General features: G+C 47.6%; 1 protein-coding gene across 1 annotated transcript in view; it reads right to left on the reverse strand.

Annotated features, from left to right (window-relative positions):
• LOC124121333 overlaps positions 1-21,886 on the reverse strand; it is a 63,948-nt gene that overhangs the window by 6,721 nt on the left and 35,341 nt on the right. Inside the window, exons 17-23 of the mRNA XM_048396936.1 lie at positions 14,862-14,881; positions 13,498-13,619; positions 12,056-12,176; positions 9,174-9,192; positions 8,027-8,730; positions 6,829-6,971; positions 6,172-6,292 (exon numbers count right to left, since the gene is read on the reverse strand). Of these exons, the coding sequence (XP_048252893.1) occupies positions 6,172-6,292; positions 6,829-6,971; positions 8,027-8,730; positions 9,174-9,192; positions 12,056-12,176; positions 13,498-13,619; positions 14,862-14,881 (1,250 nt within the window). The remainder of the gene's footprint in view (positions 1-6,171; positions 6,293-6,828; positions 6,972-8,026; positions 8,731-9,173; positions 9,193-12,055; positions 12,177-13,497; positions 13,620-14,861; positions 14,882-21,886) is intronic.

Consider the following 21,886-nt stretch of genomic DNA (forward strand, 5'->3'; position numbering starts at 1 on the left):
TTCTGGTTTCTGTCAAGTAGTACCAAGGTAACACATGTCTCCATGATGCAGCTTCTGGTTTCTGTCAAGTAGTACCAAGGTGACACATCTCTCCATGATGCAGCTTCTAGTTTCTGTCAAGTAGTACCAAGGTAACACATGTCTCCATGATGCAGCTTCTAGTTTCTGTCAAGTAGTACCAAGGTAACACATATCTCCATGATGCAGCTTCTAATTTCTGTCAAGTCGTACCAAGGTTATACATGTCTCCATGATGCAGCTTCTAGTTTCTGTCAAGTAGTACCAAGGTAACACATCTATTCAGTTACTGTAACGTTGAAAAAAGGTGAAACATCTCTCCATGACATTGCTTCCAGTTACTGTAACATTGAACAAAGGTGACATCTCTCCATGATATTGCTTCCGGTTTCTGTCAAGTCGCACCAAGATGACACATCTTTCCATCATTCTGCTTCCATTTCTGTCAAATATGCTACTTCAAGTTCTGTCAAGTAGTACCAAGATGACACATGTCTTCTGGCACGTCAGGCATTGGCAAGATGATTATAATAATAAGACCAGTCATATTGTGCTATATTTTCACACCACATGGGCATGCTCAAAACCCACGCAAAATTGTAGGACTAGCAATAGTGGTTTGTTTTGAGAGTTTTTATAACCAGAACTGCAGAGTCAAAAGGAATAGCGCAGGAAATGATTAAAGCCCAGACTGGAAGGACAGAAGTGTTGGTGCTGATTTCAGAGTGACAGGGAGTGAATGCCACAAAGATACAACAGCAATCCTGAAAGATCCAGAGCCGAAGATCTTCAACTTGGGATTTGGAACCTGCACCAGGAATTGTTGATTTGACTGAAGCTTTCATCCATGCACTGCTTGATACACCAATGAAAGGAGCTTGAAATCAATTCTCTCACACACTTGTAACCAATGCAGGGACTTCAAAACTGCTTTGAAATTTGATCTAAATTTAATAAGAGAAATGATTTTTGCAGCAGTGTGTTAGATCTCTTGCAGCCTTTGCAGTTGTTGACTTGAAGTCCCTGTCAAGAAATTGTTACAGTAGTCCAGCCTCGAGAATATCAGAGAATGTGCTTGAGTAGCTTCAGCGTCTTTGGTGATCAGATGACAATATGGTAATAGCATGTTTTGCAGTGATAACTGACATGTCCTTCAGTGGTGAGACAAAAGTCAAGATTCACACCAAGGTTCTTGACAGCAGATGAGAGTTTTATATACTAGCCACATAAAGAAACTGTGCACGGAGAAAATATAGATATAAGGGCACACCGTCCATATATGAAAGATAGGTTTGAACACAGCAATTATTGGAGACATTCAAACGCTCATGCACGTGCCATGCGATATGACGTCACTGATGGGGGCCTATGGACGTGCAATGTCTAACTGCACGTGCATCCTGTGCAGCTGTACACAGCATGTGCAACTCAAAATTCGCTGTCACTTTGGAAAGCATGATCTGTGGTCATTCAAAAATTCAAAACTTCTGAGGCGCAGACACAAGCATATCACAAGCAAATCATGCCAAGATTGACAGCTGCACAGCGTCATGAAGCCATTGGAATGATCCGAGCGGGAATGAGGCAACAACAGGTGGCAACACATTTCCAATGCCATCGTAACACGATATCGGCATTGGTGAGGCGTTATCAGAACACAAATGACGTTGCCGACCACCCACGTTCAGGACGTCCCCGAGTAACGACGCCAAGACAGGACAGATGGATTCGAGTTACACATCTCTGACACAGGTACCAAACGGCAGTAACGACGTCCCAGACAATTCCTGGTCTGCGCCATATCCATCCTAACACTGTCAGGAATCGTTTACGTCAGTACGGGATTTGACCATGACGCCCTGCCATATGTCCCATCCTGACACACCGTCATTGAGTCAACCGTCTAAGATGGTGTCGAAATCATGTTCGCCAACCTCGAATATGGTGGAGAAATGTTGTCTTTACAGATGAATCGAGGTTCAACATTTCCCACAGTGACGAGCGCCAACGTGTCTACCGGCGTTTGGGAGAACGTTATGCACACAACTGTATTGTGGAGAGGAATCGTTTTGGAGGTGGCTCTGTGATGATTTGGGGTGGGATAACAGCACGGCACCGAACCCCTTTGGTGGTTGTTCAGGGCAATCTCACCGGTGTTGGCTACAGAGATCAGATTCTGAGGCCTGTGGTCATTCCTTTCCTGCAACATCATGGCCCGGGATTGACATTTCAACAGGACAACGCTGGTCCTCACACGGCTAGGGTCGCAATGGATTTCCTTCACCATAACAATGTCATGTTACTGCCATGGCCTGCAATTTCTCCAGATCTCTCCCCAATAGAGCATGTGTGGGATGAAATGGAGCGCCGTCTGCGTCGTCTTCCACATCCTCCAGATAACGTCTGTGACTTGGCACAGGATTTGAGGAGGATATGGCAGGCCATTCCCCAGGCCTTCCATGCCCATTTGGTGGACTCCATGCGTCGCTGATGCACTGCTGTGATTCACGCACAGGGTGGTCATACCCGTTATTGACTTTGTGACTTTGTTGTTTGACCCCCTACTCCATTTTGATCTTCTGACGTCATCGTAACAGATGTTGTTCAGGTCCCGTTGACATTTTCTTATGGTCCGATCATTCAGCTGCTACAGCGTCTGCATCATTTTGTTCTTGCTGTGTTGTATTTCAATCCAGAATAATATTTTTTCCGTGCACAGTTTCTTTATGTGGCTAGTATACATGACTGACCCATCACAAGCTGAGTGATTCTGCTCTTCTAAAGTCTAGGTGGAGGTGCTTTTAGAATAGCTTCTGTTTTTTTCCTTTTTCAACTTTAACATATTGTTTGTCATCCAAGACTTCACGTCAGTAATACATGATTCCATGGTGTTACAGTCACTAAACTATGAAGACCTAGTTCAAATCTATTGAAAAGCTGTGAATTGTCAGCATAGTAATATTGAGTAACATGTTGATCATGGATAATAGCCCCAAGTGGTTTTATGTCCAAAGTGACCTGAAGTGAGGATGGGTCCAAGAACAGATCCTTGTGGAACACTGAATGATAGCAAGAGCACGCAGATGATGCTTGTGCTCTGCCTGACAAGTATGATGCCAAATATTTCAAGACTGCTAGTGAAGCCAAATTCAGATTCCAAGTGATGGAGTCATTTGTCATGATCAATAGTGTCAAAAGCTGCAGAACTATCAAGGCTATAGCACCTTTGTCAACAGACTTTTTAAGATGGTTCACAACACAATTGAGTCTCAATGCTGCAAGTAGATATGTTTGCTGATTGGAACTTTTCAAGTAAATCACACTCTGGAAGATGTCAAAGCAGCTACGATTTAACTACCTTTTCAAGGATCTTTGAAATGAAAGGTAGGTTAGATACAAGTCTGCAATTTTTTAAGACTTGAGGATCCAATGATGGCTCCTTAAGGAGCGGTCTAACAGTGGCCATATGTTAACTTGTGGGAAGAACACTTAAAGAAAGGCTCATATTCACAATTCACATTCAAGATTGAAACTGTGAACTTGGTTGGTATTGGGTCCAATTTACAGAAGGTTGGTTTAGAATCTTGAATGAGTTTGAAGAGGACACATATTGATAGGATAACATGTCTAGACACATTCCACTCGTCGTTTTGGGATTCAAACACCGAACACTGAACATATAGACTTCATATCCATGAGGCAGTGAGTGAGTGAGTTTGGTTTTAGCCGCTTTTAGCAATATTCGAGCAATGTCACGGCAGGGGACACTAGAAATGGGCTTCACACATTGTACCCATGTCGGGAATCGAACCCAGGTCCTCGGCGTGACGAGTGAACGTTTTAACCACTCGGCTACCTGAACGCCCCTCCATGAGGCAGACTAGCCAGAACATGTCCTTCTAAGCACGTCCTGAGAACAACATGCACGTTTTTAATGAGAAACATAGACTGTTTGGTGTTGAAGGAAGCGGCAAGAAACATCCGTCAGTTCTTTGATTGAAACAAAATGCACCATGTCCAGATTAGGCCTAAACAATCATCATCGAGTATTTGGGCATGATTGAAGCTGGTATGATTGCAACACGAGAGGCAAGAGATCTACAGGTTCACCCCACTAAGGTCTACTGTCTTATTGACAAACAGTGTGCAGGATTGCCAAAGGAGCGGACGCCCATGTGTAACATTGTTAAGTCAACATAGGGTCATCACCCGTTCTCACATGCATCAACGCCACCTACCAGCGTTAACTACTGCCAGACAGACAGACAGATGGAACCCAGCACAGACCTGTGTCAGTACACATGATGCATCAGTAGGTGCCGACATCTATACTTTGGGTTTTTCTTTTCTTTTGGAATTGAGTACTGTATGACGTCTCTCCAAGATTCTGCTTCCCTCTTCTGTTCCAAGGTCATAGTATGACGTCTCTCCAAGATTCTGCTTCCCTCTTCTGTTCCAATGTCATAGTATGACGTCTCTCCAAGATGCTGCCTCCCTCCTCTGTTCCAAGGTCATAGTATGACGTCTCTCCAAGATACTGCTTCCCTCTTCTGTTCCAATGTCATAGTATGACGTCTCTCCAAGATGCTGCTTCCCTCTTCTGTTCCAAGGTCATAGTATGACGTCTCTCCAAGATTCTGCTTCCCTCCTCTGTTCCAAGGTCATAGTATGACGTCTCTCCAAGATTCTGCTTCCCTCTTCTGTTCCAAGGTCATAGTATGACGTCTCTCCAAGATTCTGCTTCCCTCTTCTGTTCCAAGGTTATAGTATGACGTCTCTCCAAGATTCTGCTTCCCTCTTCTGTTCCAAGGTTATAGTATGACGTCTCTCCAAGATTCTGCTTCCCTCTTCTGTTCCAAGGTCATAGTATGACGTCTCTCCAAGATTCTGCTTCCCTCTTCTGTTCCAAGGTTATAGTATGACGTCTCTCCAAGATTCTGCTTCCCTCTTCTGTTCCAAGGTTATAGTATGACGTCTCTCCAAGATTCTGCTTCCCTCTTCTGTTCCAAGGTCATAGTATGACGTCTCTCCAAGATTCTGCTTCCCTCTTCTGTTCCAAGGTTATAGTATGACGTCTCTCCAAGATTCTGCTTCCCTCTTCTGTTCCAAGGTTATAGTATGACGTCTCTCCAAGATACTGCTTCCCTCTTCTGTTCCAAGGCTATAGTGCTATGTCTTATCCAAAATGCTGCTCACATCTTCTGTCATCTGGTTACAAGATAATGCCACTTTCCTTCCTGGGTGATGGTGATCAAATTCCCTCGCAAGGAGGATCACTGTTGGCAACTTCTTTGTATGGAAGAGGCTTGGTTAAGGCGACTATGGTCATTGCAACACATACCCTCACATGAAGCTTGGTGTAGATGACTATATTAACCGCATCACATATCCTCACATGAACCTTGGTGTAGGAGGCTATGGTCACCATATCACATACCCTTACATGAAGCTTGGAGTAGGAGGCTATGGTCACCATATCACATACCCTTACATGAACCTTGGTGTAGGAGGCTATGGTCACCATATCACATACCCTTACATGGACCTTGGTGTAGGAGGCTATGGTCACCATATCACATACCCTTACATGGACCTTGATGTAGGAGGCTATGGTCACCATATCACATACCCTTACATGAACCTTGGTATAGGAGGCTATGGTCACCATATCACATACCCTTACATGAACCTTGGTGTAGGAGGCTATGGTCACCATATCACATACCCTTACATGGACCTTGGTGTAGGAGGCTATGGTCACCATATCACATACCCTTACATGGACCTTGGTGTAGGAGGCTATGGTCACCATATCACATACCCTTACATGGACCTTGGTGTAGGAGGCTATGGTCACCATATCACATACCCTTACATGAACCTTGGTGTAGGAGGCTATGGTCACCATATCACATACCCTTACATGGACCTTGGTGTAGGAGGCTATGGTCACCATATCACATACCCTTACATGAACCTTGGTGTAGGAGGCTATGGTCACCATATCACATACCCTTACATGAACCTTGGTGTAGGAGGCTATGGTCACCATATCACATACCCTTACATGAAGTTTGGGGTAGGAGGCTTACCTTAGGAGGCTTGGTGTAGGTGACTATGTTCACTATATCACATACCTTATAGGAGGCTTACCTTGGAAGGCTTGGTGTAGGTGACTGTGATCTCCTTCCTATCAATAATATGTGGCTTGGTTGATACTGCTGTCTCTGCATCACATTGTCTTTCAAATACAACAAATGCACAACCGGTTGGTCTGAAAAAATAGAAAAGTGGATGCATTATTTTATAAGCTTTGGACCTGACAAACTAGTGATTGAGATAATGAGCAACAAGATCAGGTTCTTGGACCAATTCTAACTTGGAATCCCCGTGGAAATATCTTGGCTTGTTTGTTTGTAAGTCTGGACCAGACAATCCAGTGATTGGTATCATGAGCATCAGTCTATGCAATTGGCATCGGATGACATGTTAAGTAAACGAGCCTGACCATGTGATCATTTTAATCGTCTCTTAGGACAAGCATGGGTTGCTGAAAAATACATTGCAATATGTCATAGTTTTTATTACAAAAATATCTGATTTTGCAGATGTGACTGAAAAAATATCCAGTTTCCATACAAAATCCCACCCCATCACCAGAGTATCAAATAGTCAGTTCCTTCGCACAGATTGTAGGCGACAAACCCCAAAGCGTGAGAATGGTGCTGACAGGCCAAAGATGATAACCTGGAAAAATATGGAATCGGAACCAAACAAATCCTTGTGGGACTAAGGGACACAACTCCTCACCTCCCTGTTGTATCCTTCTCCAGCTCGTAGTCCTCGATACTACCCCATTGGGAAAAGTAGTACAGCAGGTGATCATTGGAAGTCCGTGTTGTCAACCCTGATATACTCAGCTTCCGAGTTGGGGGGTCAGCGATTGGGGGAACCTAAATGTGAAAGTGTGAGTCAACTGTGATGTGAAGACAACAACAAGATCCTGGGTGCCATGGGACATAACTCTGCACAACTTCCTCTTGTCTACAGTTAATGTTTTTGAATATGAACTTCACCTTGTCAACTGTCAACCTTGTCAATGCTATTAAACATGAACATCATCTTGTCCGTGCTTGTCTACAAGTAACACTGTTATTAAATATGAACTTCCATCTGTCAACTGGTAACAGTGTTATTAGAACATGAACTTCCTCTTGTCTACAATTATCAATGAGTGAGTATGGTTTTACGCCGCTTTTAGCAATATTCCAGCAATATCACGGTGGGGGACACCAGAAATGAGCTTCACACATTGTACCCATGTTGGGAATAGAACCAGGGTCTCAGCGTGACGAGCGAACGTTTATCCACCAGGCTACCCAACCGCCCCTACAATTAACAATGTTACTGAACATGAACTTCCTCTTGCCTACTGTTAACAATCTTACTGATCACAAACTTCCTCTTTTGTACTGTAACAATGTTACTGAACATGAACTTCCTCTTGTCTATTGTTAACAATGTTACTGAACATGAACTTGCTCTTGTCTATTGTTAACAATGTTATTGAATATGAACTTCCTCTTGTCTACTGTTAACGATGTAATTGAACATGAACTTCCTCTTGTCTATTGTTAACAATGTTACTGAACATGAACTTCCTCTTGTCTATTGTTAACAATGTTATTGAATATGAACTCCCTCTTGTCTACTGTTTACGATGTAATTGAACATGAACTTCCTCTTGTCTATTGTTACAATGTTATTGAACATGAACTCCCTCTTGTCTACAGTTAACAATGTTATTCAACATGAACTTGCTCTTGTCCACTGTTAACAATGTTATTGAATATGAACTCCCTCTTGTCTATTGTTAACAATGTTATTGAACATGAACTTGCTCTTGTCTACTGTTTACAGTGTTATTGAATATGAATATCCTCTTGTCAATTTTTATCACTGTTATGATAATGTCAAGTTTGGTTAAAGCAAAGACTAGGTGACTCACAGGACTGGCGGGTCTGGCAGATCTTGCAGGTCTAGCAGGAGCATCCCACGGAGATCTTGCAGGTACAGCAGGAGCATCCCACGGAGATCTTGCAGGTCTAGCAGGAGCATCCCACGGAGATCTTGCAGGTACAGCAGGAGCATCCCACGGAGATCTTGCAGGTCTAGCAGGAGCATCTTGGGGAGATCTTGCAGGTCTAGCAGGAGCATCTTGGGCAGATCTTGCAGGTATAGCAGGAGCATCTTGGGGAGATCTTGCAGGTCTAGCAGGAGCATCCCACGGAGATCTTGCAGGTACAGCAGGAGCATCTTGGGCAGATCTTGCAGGTCTAGCAGGAGCATCTTGGGGAGATCTTGCAGGTCTAGCAGGAGCATCCCACGGAGATCTTGCAGGTATAGCAGGAGCATCCCACGGAGATCTTGCAGGTCTAGCAGGAGCATCTTGGGGAGATCTTGCAGGTACAGCAGGAGCATCTTGCGGAGATCTTGCAGGTATAGCAGCAGCATCTTGGGGATATCTTGCAGGCATAGCAGGAGCATCTTGGGGAGATCTTGCAGGTACAGCAGGAGCATCCCAGGGAGATCTTGCAGGTCTAACATGAGCATCCCAGGGAGATCTTGCAGGTCTAGCAGGAGCATCCTGGGGAGATGTGGCAGGTCTAGCAGGAGCATCCTGGGTGACGTCAGATTTACGCGAGTCGGAAGCTGTTCACAAAGCAAGAAGCATGAACATATCTTTGTGTTTAAGTCAGCATACTTCAGTCAGATCGCTTATGAGATCAAGAATGTTTAAGTCCAAATGTGTTTTCTAACCATGCAACCTCGAAAAGTTTAACACAGGGCATTCTGAAAGACAGGGATAAACATTTAAAACTTAAAAGACTGTCCACAGTCCGTGGGAAGTACATGTACTGGCATACGATCCCAAGAAAACTGCGTTCTGACTGGCTAATGTTGACTTCCTGTTGATTATTTCATTGGTCAGTCAAAATTTGTGAAAGATAATTCAGACGTGACCTGTAATAGAATGTCATCAGTTCTTTATGCAGCATTAGTGAGCACTAAGATATGATTTAAATGACATTGTGTCTGTTTTCTGGAATACCCACAGAATCTATATGAAATGAAAACAAAATCTGTTCTCTTACCTCTTAGTGGTTCCTGCATCTGTAATAAAAAAGATATTAACAGAACCAGTAAACTATCAAATGTTTACATAAGCAGCAGTTTTCATATTTCTATAGTAAATTGAATAATTGTATGGATTTGACATATATCAATTTTGTTTTCAATACCATAATTTTATTTTTTAACTCAAATTCCGAACCTAGTTCAGATGACTGCACCAGAGTAGCATGGGTACAGAATCTCACCTTCACTCAGTGATATAACACTCAAGGGGTGTAAATGTGCCAGACAAGTTATTTTGTATAAAAGACAAAAAGCCATATAAGGGATCCAAAGTTTTCTTATCTTTCAAGCTGACAAAGGAATGACTAAAATAGTCCTTGCCACTTGATATTATATTGTGATTGTTAATTAACAAAGACAGCTGCTTATACTAATAAAGAGAAAACAATCAATTCCAGTGATAAGGAATATTACTTACAATAATGACAAAAATTGCGAAGTGCACTTTCTAAGAAATATCCACATTGCTAGAGATTAAGATCATCAATGAGTTTTGATCACATGAGGTACTTGGGACCTGTTCTACTCTGGGATCTCCACAGGGAGATAGACAAGGGGTACTTGGGACCTGTTCTACTCTGGGATCTCCACAGGGAGACAGACAAGGGGTACTTGGGACCTGTTCTACTCTGGGATCTCCACAGGGAGATAGACAAGGGGTATTGGGAACCTGTTCTACTCTGGGATCTCCACATGGAGACAGACAAGGGGTACTTGGGACCTGTTCTACTCTGGGATCTCCACAGGGAGACAGATATGGGGTATTGGGGACCTGCTCTAGCCCAGGGTACCGAGAACCTGTTCTACCCTGAAATCTCCACTGGGAGACAAGCACAGGGTACTGAGAACCTGTTCTACCCTGAAATCTCCACAGGGAGACAAGCACAGGGTACTGAGAACCTGTTCTATTCTGGGATCTCCACAGGGAGACAAGCACAGGGTACTGAGAACCTGTTCTACCCTGGGATCTCCACAGGGAGACAAGCACAGGGTACTGAGAACCTGTTCTACACTGGGATCTCCACAGGGAGACAAGCACAGGGTACTGAGAACCTGTTCTACCCTGGGATCTCCAAAGGGAGACAAGCACAGGGTACTGAGAACCTGTTCTACCCTGGGATCTCCACAGGGAGACAAGCACAGGGTACTGAGAACCTGTTCTACCCTGGGATCTCCACAGGGAAACAAGCACAGGGTACTGAGAACCTGTTCTACCCTGGGATCTCCACAGGGAGACAAGCACAGGGTACTGAGAACCTGTTCTACCCTGGGATCTCCACAGGGAGACAAGCACAGGGTACTGAGAACCTGTTCTACCATGGGATCTCCAAAGGGAGACAAGCACAGGGTACTGAGAACCTGTTCTACCCTGGGATCTCCACAGGGAGACAAGCACAGGGTACTGAGAACTTGTTCTGTCCTGGGATCTCCAAAGGGAGACAAGCACAGGGTACTGAGAACCTGTTCTACCCTGGGATCTCCAAAGGGAGACAAGCACAGGGTACTGAGAACTTGTTCTGTCCTGGGATCTCCACAGGGAGACAAGCACAGGGTACTGAGAACCTGTTCTACACTGGGATCTGTAAAAGGGAGACAAGCACAGGGTACTGAGAACCTGTTCTACCCTGGGATCTCCAAAGGGAGACAAGCACAGGGTACTGAGAACCTGTTCTACCCTGGGATCTCCACAGGGAGACAAGCACAGGGTACTGAGAACTTGTTCTGCCCTGGGATCTCCACTGGGAGAAAAGCACAGGGTACTGAGAACCTGTTCTACCCTGGGATCTCCAAAGGGAGACAAGCACAGGGTACTGAGAACCTGTTCTACCCTGGGATCTCCACAGGGAGACAAGCACAGGGTACTGAGAACCTGTTCTACACTGGGATCTGTAAAAGGGAGACAAGCACAGGGTACTGAGAACCTGTTCTACCCTGGGATCTCCACAGGGAGACAAGCACAGGGTACTGAGAACTTGTTCTGTCCTGGGATCTCCACAGGGAGACAAGCACAGGGTACTGAGAACCTGTTCTACCCTGGGATCTCCACAGGGAGACAAGCACAGGGTACTGAGAACCTGTTCTACCCTGGGATCTCCACAGGGAGACAAGCACAGGGTACTGAGAACCTGTTCTACCCTGGGATCTCCACAGGGAGACAAGCACAGGGTACTGAGAACCTGTTCTACCCTGGGATCTCCAAAGGGAGACAAGCACAGGGTACTGAGAACTTGTTCTGCCCTGGGATCTCCACAGGGAGACAAGCACAGGGTACTGAGAACCTGTTCTACCCTGGGATCTCCACAGGGAGACAAGCACAGGGTACTGAGAACTTGTTCTACCCTGGGATCTCCACAGGGAGACAAGCACAGGGTACTGAGAACCTGTTCTACCCTGGGATCTCCACAGGGAGACAAGCACAGGGTACTGAGAACCTGTTCTACCATGGGATCTCCACAGGGAGAGAAGCACAGGGTACTGAGAACCTGTTCTACCCTGGGATCTCCACAGGGAGACAAGCACAGGGTGCTGAGAACCTGTTCTACCATGGGATCTCCAAAGGGAGACAAGCACAGGGTACTGGGGACCTGTTCTACACTGGGATCTCCACAGGGAGGATAGCATGGGGTACTAGGGACCTGTTCCACCCTGGAATCTCCACAGGAAGACACATATAGGCTACTGGGGACCAATTCTGTCCCTAAATCCAAACAGAACACTAAGTCGCATACATGATAGAGAAGACAAAACCATTCAATAAAGACACCGGGCATCAAAACATAGCCTCTCATTTTGTCCTTTCAGCCAGATTCCCTGAGAAAAGAAATGGTAAATTACTTACCCCTTTACTCACGTTGGACAAACGCACAAACAATTGACCGCCATTCAGTATGTGAACAGCATCCAAGCATCGCAAAGCATCCGCTTCGTTCACATAGGTTACAAACGCAATCAGCTTATTTCTGGAAAGAGAGATTAGTCAACATAAGGAAACAGTCATAAGGGACATTGGCTTCTCAGGGAGTCTTGTAGTCCCCTCTTACAGACACAAGTGCTGGGAACCTATTCTACCCCAAATCTCCTCACGTCCAGTACAATATATACAAGTGATGAGGCCCAATCGTAGTCCTCTCTTACAGACACAAGTGCTGGGAACCTATTCTACCCCTAATCTCCTCACGTCCAGTACAATATATACAAGTGATGAGGCCCAATCGTAGTCCTCTCTTACAGACACAGGTGCTGGAACCTATTCTACCCCTAATCTCCTCACGTCCAGTACAATCTATACCAGTGAACAGTACTCCAGTTATATCATGGTGTGTCAGCAGGGCTTAGATGTGGTTTACAAGTATCATTGGTATGGTGCTGACAAAGCTAGAAAAACAGTCAGGCAGAACTGGGATTCGAACTCATGATCATCAAAACAATAGTTATCATTGTTAATGATTCTTAGTATACTACCTCTTTTACATAATATGCCAATAATCCTGCATTTTGGCTGAAGTCATCAGAAGTCCTCTTCACTGTCAACTATACATGATTAGTTGTTCCCCTAATAACACTGACAGCATACAGCTCTCCTGTCTGCAAGGTGGGGAAAACCTTGTTTCTTGTAATTTGTCATGCTTTCTTAAACTTGACCAATCAAACTGTGGATACTTCAAGATTATGTATAGATGTTCCTGAATGGAAGAACTTGGGATTCGTAATGTATCCCATTGATAGAAAAGCGTAGTTACCATTGCAATGCCTGATGAATGGGTATATAGTAACAACATGCCAACCTACTGAAGATGATTTCCTTAATTAGATCAATTACTACATAATTACCAACTAACGATACTGAAAACTAGCTACTGTATAATGAAACTACACTTCCAAATTGGTAGAGAAAACGGGACCATGAAAGTTGATACTTCCTCTACCACGCACAGGAAAGAAGTGAAACTTATCCTGCCTTTACGCACAGGGGAGCTGCTTTGTGCTATTACGGGTACAACTAGACATGTTTAGTTGACAGTGAAGTGGACTTCTGTTGAAAATCTGAAGATTTACTTTGACTGCAGGGAAGACATAGGAATACTGGCAATGATGTGATAAAGGTAGAGTATTTGCAAGAATAATAGGTTTCTGCTGTGCCCAAGGGAAGCAACCTGTGGCACCTTACAGACGACAGGGCCACCCGTGCCCCCACAAACATAGATCATGATAGAGTAATGGTGACTGCTGCACCCTGGGGTCTTCTGCTGGCGTACTAACAAAGCTGATAACTGCACTTACGTGAGAGTTGGTCTGAGTATGTAGTTAGCCAGGTCTCCCCAATTCACAAAGTGGTCGTACACCTCCTCTAGGGTGGTCCCGACAGGCACATTGGTTACAAAAAGTTGACATTTCTCATTTTTCTGCAACCAAAAAAGGCACATTTACAAAAAGTAATGGTGCATTCAAAAGTTCTCTGTTGGCTAAAGAAAGTTACTTACTCTATTGCTACACATCCCAATCACTCCCCAAAACTTACTGTGAAAATGTTGACATTTTGTCTAATGGATGATAGCCGCTGAAAAAAACACTGGTCTCTCTCAGTAAGTTTCTTATGGTATATGAATATATCTGTCAGATAGACGTGAGGCACTTAGGGCACTTGGGGGTACGGTGAGATTGGTCTCAGGAGAGTACTGGAATCATATTTGCTGCAACCCCCACCACCCATCCCTTCCGTGACAACCCCCCCCCCCCCCCCCCCCCCCCTCAATAATATTTACCAGTCCCTAAATAATGTCTAAAAGTTATAATTTTTTTATTTGAAGAAAAACAACTGTGTCAATTTTTCATTCTTTCTTAAAATTTTGGTCTTTCGTGCAGTCAAATCTTAACCCATCCCCTACCAAAGAAATAAATGATAAAAATAATAATAAATGACCAGTCCTTTAACACCACAGAAACTGTGCACCAAGCCATCACACCCATAGAAGGGTTTTTGAACTGGCACGAACCTATTTGCATTTTATGGCGTTTTACAAATGACAAAGATGCTTTTCATTTTCAGCATTGCAAAAGCAGAAGCAGCCATGTGCCCACTTCTTGAAGATATCATGAACCATTTTGACTTCACCAAAACTAGGTGGCAGCTGACTTCACCAATATCTACCTGTCTTCATCTTTGTTTTCTAAGTCTGAGTGAGTGAGCGAGTAAGGTTTATTGCTTTCAAATGAACTAATCCAAAATAACCTGAAATTTGAGCCATGTTTCATAAGGTGACCTCTAATGACCTTGACCTTAAATGGAAGTCACCTAAAAGTTGTGCTGTTAAGACCCTGTCTTGAAATCATATAACATGGGAGAACATGGGTTTGTGTAGTGCACCACCAAACAGATCTTTGTCTGAATATGCTGAAAGAGTGAGTGAGTTGGGTTTAACGCCGCTTTTAACAGAATTCCAGTTACATTGCAGCATGTCAGCTTAATGTGGGAGGAAGGCCCGAAGTAATGCATGGCTCAGACATTTACCACTTTGTTGAAACCCACGAGCACGGCTATGGTGCTGACAAATCTAGAAATATTATCAGGAAAAAATGGAATTCGAACCCATGATCATAACATGTTGAAAGAGAGAATTGAGACATACAATTCAAAACATACAAACCTCTTGAACTTTCTTTGGATCTGGAAAAAAACAAAAAAAACAGCATCTAAAACATTTATCATCTAATACTCAATATGAATATCATAAAACAACATCCTGTTTGTCATGTCAACTGCAACGTCCTATCTGTATCAAGACATACAGGAGCTCTCTGTATCACCATGGCCTGCAAGCCAGGCACAAAGGAGCTGTCTGTATCACCATGGCCTGTAAGCCAGGCACACAGGAGCTCTCTGTATCACCATGGCCTGCAAACCAGGCACAGAGAAGCTGTCTGTATCACCATGGCCTGCAAGCCAGGCACAGAGAAGCTGTCTGTATCACCATGGCCTGCAAGCCAGGCACACAGGAGCTCTCTGTATCACCATGGCCTGCAAGCCAGGCACACAGGAGCTGTCTGTATCACCATGGTCTGCAAGCCAGGCACACAGGAGCTGTCTGTATCACCATGGCCTGCAAGCCAGGCACACAGGAGCTCTCTGTTTCACCATGGCCTGCAAGCCAGGCACACAGGAGCTCTCTGTATCACCATGGTCTGCAAGCCAGGCACACAGAAGCTGTCTGTATCACCATGGCCTGCAAGCCAGGCACACAGGAGTTCTCTGTATCACCATGGTCTGCAAGCCAGGCACACAGGAGCTGTCTGTATCACCATGGCCTGCAAGCCAGGCACACAGGAGCTCTCTGTATCACCATGGCCTGCAAGCCAGGCACACAGGAGCTGTCTGTATCACCATGGCCTGCAAGCCAGGCACACAGGAACTGTCTGTATCACCATGGCCTGCAAGCCAGGCACACAGGAGCTCTCTGTATCACCATGGCCTGTAAGCCAGGCACACAAGAGCTCTCTGTATCACCATGGCCTGCAAGCCAGGCACACAGGAGCTGTCTGTATCACCATGGCCTGCAAGCCAGGCAAACAGGAGCTGTCTGTATTGCCATGGCCTGCAAGCCAGGCACACAGGAGCTGTCTGTATCACCATGGCCTGTAAGCCAGGCACACAGGTGCTCTCTGTATCACCATGGCCTGTAAGCCAAGCACACAGGAGCTCTCTGTATCACCATGGCCTGCAAGCCAGCACACAGGAGCTGTCTGTATCACCAAGGCCTGTAAGCAAGGCACACAGGAGCTCTCTGTATCACCATGGCCTGTAAGCCAAGCACACAGGAGCTCTCTGTATCACCATGGCCTGTAAGCCAGCACACATGAGCTGCCTGTATCACCAAGGCCTGTAAGCCAAGCACACAGGAGCTCTCTGTATCAAGACAGCCTGCAAGCCAGGCACACAGAAGCTCCCTGTATCACCATGGCCTGCAAGCCAGGCACACAGGAGCTCTCTGTATCACCATGGCCTGTAGGCCAGGCACACAGGAGCTCTCTGTATCACCATGGCCTGCAAGCCAGGCACACAATTGCTCCCTGTATCACCAAGGCCTGTAAGCCAGGCACACAGGAGCTCTCTGTATCAAGACAGCCTGTAAGCCAGGCACACAGGAGCTCTCTGTATCACCATGGCCTGTAAGCCAGGCACACAGGAGCTCTCTGTATCACCATGGTCTGTAAGCCAGGCACACAGGAGCTCTCTGTATCACCATGGCCTGTAAGCCAGGCACACAGGAGCTCTCTGTATCACCATGGCCTGTAAGCCAGGCACACAGGAGCTCTCTGTATCACCATGGCCTGCAAGCCAAGCACACAGGAGCTCTCTGTATCACCATGGCCTGTAAGCCAGCACACATGAGCTGCCTGTATCACCAAGGCCTGTAAGCCAAGCACACAGGAGCTCTCTGTATCAAGACAGCCTGCAAGCCAGGCACACAGGAGCACTCTGTATCACCATGGCCTGTAAGCCAGCACACATGAGCTGCCTGTATCACCAAGGCCTGTAAGCCAAGCACACAGGAGCTGTCTGTATCAAGACAGCCTGCAAGCCAGGCACACAGAAGCTCCCTGTATCACCATGGCCTGCAAGCCAGGCACACAGGAGCTCTCTGTATCACCATGGCCTGTAAGCCAGGCACACAGGAGCTCTCTGTATCACCATGGCCTGCAAGCCAGGCACACAATTGCTCCCTGTATCACCAAGGCCTGTAAGCCAGGCACACAGGAGCTCTCTGTATCAAGACAGCCTGTAAGCCAGGCACACAGGAGCTGTCTGTATCACCATGGCCTGTAAGCCAGGCACACAGGAGCTCTCTGTATCACCATGGTCTGTAAGCCAGGCACACAGGAGCTCTCTGTATCACCATGGCCTGTAAGCCAGGCACACAGGAGCTCTCTGTATCACCATGGCCTGTAAGCCAGGCACACAGGAGCTCTCTGTATCACCATGGCCTGTAAGCCAGGCACACAGGAGCTCTCTGTATCACCATGGACTGCAAGCCAGGCACACAGGAGCTCTCTGTATCACCATGGCCTGCAAGCCAGGCACACAGGAGCTCTCTGTATCACCATGGCCTGTAAGCCAGGCACACAGGAGCTCTCTGTATCACCATGGCCTGTAAGCCAGGCACACAGGAGCTCCCTGTATCACCATGGCCTGTAAGCCAGGCACACAGGAGCTCTCTGTATCACCATGGCCTGCAAGCCAGGCACACAGGATCTCTCTGTATCACCATGGCCTGCAAGCCAGGCACACAGTATCTCTCTGTATCACCATGGCCTGTAAGCCAGGCACATAGGAGCTCTCTGTATCACCATGACCTGTAAGCCAGGCACACAGGAGCTCTCTGTATCACCATGGCCTGTAAGCCAGGCACACAGGAGCTGTCTGTATCACCATGGCCTGTAAGCCAGGCACAGGGGAGCACACTGTATCACCACGGCCTGCACACCAGGCACATGGGAGCTCTCTGTATCACCATGCCCTGCAAGCAAGGCACACAGAAGCTGTCTGTTTCACCATGGCCTGTAAGCCAGCCACACAGGAGCTCTCTGTATCACCATGGCCTGTAAGCCAGCCACACAGGAGCTCTCTGTATCACCTGGCCTGTAAGCCAGGCACAGGGGAGCTCTCTGTATCACCATGGCCTGCAAGCCAGGCACACAGGAGCTATCTGTATCACCATGGCCTGTAAGCAAGGCACACAGGAGCTCTCTGTATCACCATGGTCTGTAAGCCAGGCACAGGGGAGCACACTGTATCACCATGGCCTGTAAGCAAGGCACACAGGAGCTCTCTGTATCACCATGGCCTGTAAGCCAGGCACACAGGAGCTGTCTGTATCACCATGGCCTGTAAGCCAGGCGCACAGGAGCTCTCTGTATCACCATGGCCTGTAAGCCAGGCACACAGGAGCTCTCTGTATCACCATGGCCTGTAAGCCAGGCGCACAGGAGCTCTCTGTATCACCATGGTCTGTAAGCCAGGCACACAGGAGCTCTCTGTATCACCATGGCCTGTAAGCCAGGCACACAGGAGCTATCTGTATCACCATGGCCAGCAAGCCAGGCACACAGGAGCTATCTGTATCACCATGGCCTGCAAGCCAGGCACACAGGAGCTATCTGTATCACCATGGCCAGCAAGCCAGGCACACAGAAGCTATCTGTATCACCATGGCCTGCAAGCCAGGCACACAGGAGCTGTCTGTATCACCATGGCCTGTAAGCCAGGCACACAGGAGCTATCTGTATCACCATGGCCAGCAAGCCAGGCACACAGAAGCTATCTGTATCACCATGGCCTGCAAGCCGGGCACACAGGAGCTGTCTGTATCACCATGGCCAGCAAGCCAGGCACACAGAAGCTATCTGTATCACCATGGCCTGCAAGCCAGGCACACAGAAGCTAACTGTATCACCATAACCTGCAAGCCAGGCACACAGGAGCTCTCTGTATCACCATGGCCAGCAAGCCAGGCACACAGCAGCTATCTGTATCACCATGGCCTGTAAGCCAGGCATACAGCAGCTATCTGTATCACCATGGCCAGCAAGCCAGGCACACAGAAGCTATCTGTATCACCATGGCCTGTAAGCCAGGCACACAGGAGCTGTCTGTATCACCATGGCCAGCAAGCCAGGCACACAGAAGCTATCTGTATCACCATGGCCTGTAAGCCAGGCACACAGGAGCTGTCTGTATCACCATGGCCAGCAAGCCAGGCACACAGGAGCTATCTGTATCACCATGGCCTGTAAGCCAGGCACACAGGAGCTGTCTGTATCACCATGGCCTGTAAGCCAGGCACACAGGAGCTATCTGTATCACCATGGCCAGCAAGCCAGGCACACAGAAGCTATCTGTATCACCATGGCCTGTAAGCCAGGCACACAGGAGCTGTCTGTATCATCATGGCCTGCAAGCCAGGCACACAGGAGCTGTCTGTATCACCATGGCCTGTAAGCCAGGCACACAGGAGCATTCTGTATCACCATGGCCTGTAAGCCAGGCACACAGGAGCTGCCTGTATCACCATGGCCTGCAAGCCAGGCACACAGGAGCTATCTGTATCACCATGGCCTGCAAGCCAGGCACACAGGAGCTATCTGTATCACCATGGCCTGTAAGCCAGGCACACAGGAGCACCCTGTATCACCATGGCCTGTAAGCCAGGCACACAGGAGCTCTCTGTATCACCATGGCCTGTAAGCCAGGCACACAGCAGCTTTCTGTATCACCATGGCCAGCAAGCCAGGCACACAGAAGCTATCTGTATCACCATGGCCTGTAAGCCAGGCACACAGGAGCTGTCTGTATCACCATGGCCAGCAAGCCAGGCACACAGAAGCTATCTGTATCACCATGGCCTGCAAGCCAGGCACACAGAAGCTATCTGTATCACCATGGCCTGCAAGCCAGGCACACAGGAGCTCTCTGTATCACCATGGCCAGCAAGCCAGGCACACAGCAGCTATCTGTATCACCATGGCCTGTAAGCCAGGCACACAGCAGCTATCTGTATCACCATGGCCAGCAAGCCAGGTACACAGAAGCTATCTGTATCACCATGGCCTGCAAGCCAGGCACACAGCAGCTATCTGTATCACCATGGCCTGTAAGCCAGGCACACAGCAGCTATCTGTATCACCATGGCCAGCAAGCCAGGCACACAGAAGCTATCTGTATCACCATGGCCTGTAAGCCAGGCACACAGGAGCTGTCTGTATCACCATGGCCAGCAAGCCAGGCACACAGAAGCTATCTGTATCACCATGGCCTGTAAGCCAGGCACACAGGAGCTGTCTGTATCACCATGGCCAGCAAGCCAGGCACACAGAAGCTATCTGTATCACCATGGCCTGTAAGCCAGGCACACAGAAGCTGTCTGTATCACCATGGCCTGTAAGCCAGGCACACAGGAGCTATCTGTATCACCATGGCCTGCAAGCCAGGCACACAGAAGCTATCTGTATCACCATGGCCTGTAAGCCAGGCACACAGGAGCTGTCTGTATCACCATGGCCTGCAAGCCAGGCACACAGAAGCTATCTGTATCACCATGGCCTGCAAGCCAGGCACACAGGAGCTCTCTGTATCACCATGGCCAGCAAGCCAGGCACACAGCAGCTATCTGTATCACCATGGCCTGTAAGCCAGGCACACAGCAGCTATCTGTATCACCATGGCCAGCAAGCCAGGCACACAGAAGCTATCTGTATCACCATGGCCTGCAAGCCAGGCACACAGCAGCTATCTGTATCACCATGGCCTGTAAGCCAGGCACACAGCAGCTATCTGTATCACCATGGCCAGCAAGCCAGGCACACAGAAGCTATCTGTATCACCATGGCCTGTAAGCCAGGCACACAGGAGCTGTCTGTATCACCATGGCCTGTAAGCCAGGCGCACAGGAGCTCTCTGTATCACCATGGCCTGTAAGCCAGGCACACAGGAGCTCTCTGTATCACCATGGCCTGTAAGCCAGGCGCACAGGAGCTCTCTGTATCACCATGGTCTGTAAGCCAGGCACACAGGAGCTCTCTGTATCACCATGGCCTGTAAGCCAGGCACACAGGAGCTATCTGTATCACCATGGCCAGCAAGCCAGGCACACAGGAGCTATCTGTATCACCATGGCCTGCAAGCCAGGCACACAGGAGCTATCTGTATCACCATGGCCAGCAAGCCAGGCACACAGAAGCTATCTGTATCACCATGGCCTGCAAGCCAGGCACACAGGAGCTGTCTGTATCACCATGGCCTGTAAGCCAGGCACACAGGAGCTATCTGTATCACCATGGCCAGCAAGCCAGGCACACAGAAGCTATCTGTATCACCATGGCCTGCAAGCCGGGCACACAGGAGCTGTCTGTATCACCATGGCCAGCAAGCCAGGCACACAGAAGCTATCTGTATCACCATGGCCTGCAAGCCAGGCACACAGAAGCTAACTGTATCACCATGGCCTGCAAGCCAGGCACACAGGAGCTCTCTGTATCACCATGGCCAGCAAGCCAGGCACACAGCAGCTATCTGTATCACCATGGCCTGTAAGCCAGGCATACAGCAGCTATCTGTATCACCATGGCCAGCAAGCCAGGCACACAGAAGCTATCTGTATCACCATGGCCTGTAAGCCAGGCACACAGGAGCTGTCTGTATCACCATGGCCAGCAAGCCAGGCACACAGAAGCTATCTGTATCACCATGGCCTGTAAGCCAGGCACACAGGAGCTGTCTGTATCACCATGGCCAGCAAGCCAGGCACACAGAAGCTATCTGTATCACCATGGCCTGTAAGCCAGGCACACAGGAGCTGTCTGTATCACCATGGCCTGTAAGCCAGGCACACAGGAGCTATCTGTATCACCATGGCCAGCAAGCCAGGCACACAGAAGCTATCTGTATCACCATGGCCTGTAAGCCAGGCACACAGGAGCTGTCTGTATCATCATGGCCTGCAAGCCAGGCACACGGGAGCTGTCTGTATCACCATGGCCTGTAAGCCAGGCACACAGGAGCATTCTGTATCACCATGGCCTGTAAGCCAGGCACACAGGAGCTGCCTGTATCACCATGGCCTGCAAGCCAGGCACACAGGAGCTATCTGTATCACCATGGCCTGCAAGCCAGGCACAC

The sequence above is a fragment of the Haliotis rufescens genome, unplaced genomic scaffold (genome assembly GCF_023055435.1).
Source record: "Haliotis rufescens isolate VD_foot unplaced genomic scaffold, xgHalRufe1.0.p SCAF_16, whole genome shotgun sequence".
Taxonomy (NCBI): domain Eukaryota; kingdom Metazoa; phylum Mollusca; class Gastropoda; order Lepetellida; family Haliotidae; genus Haliotis; species Haliotis rufescens.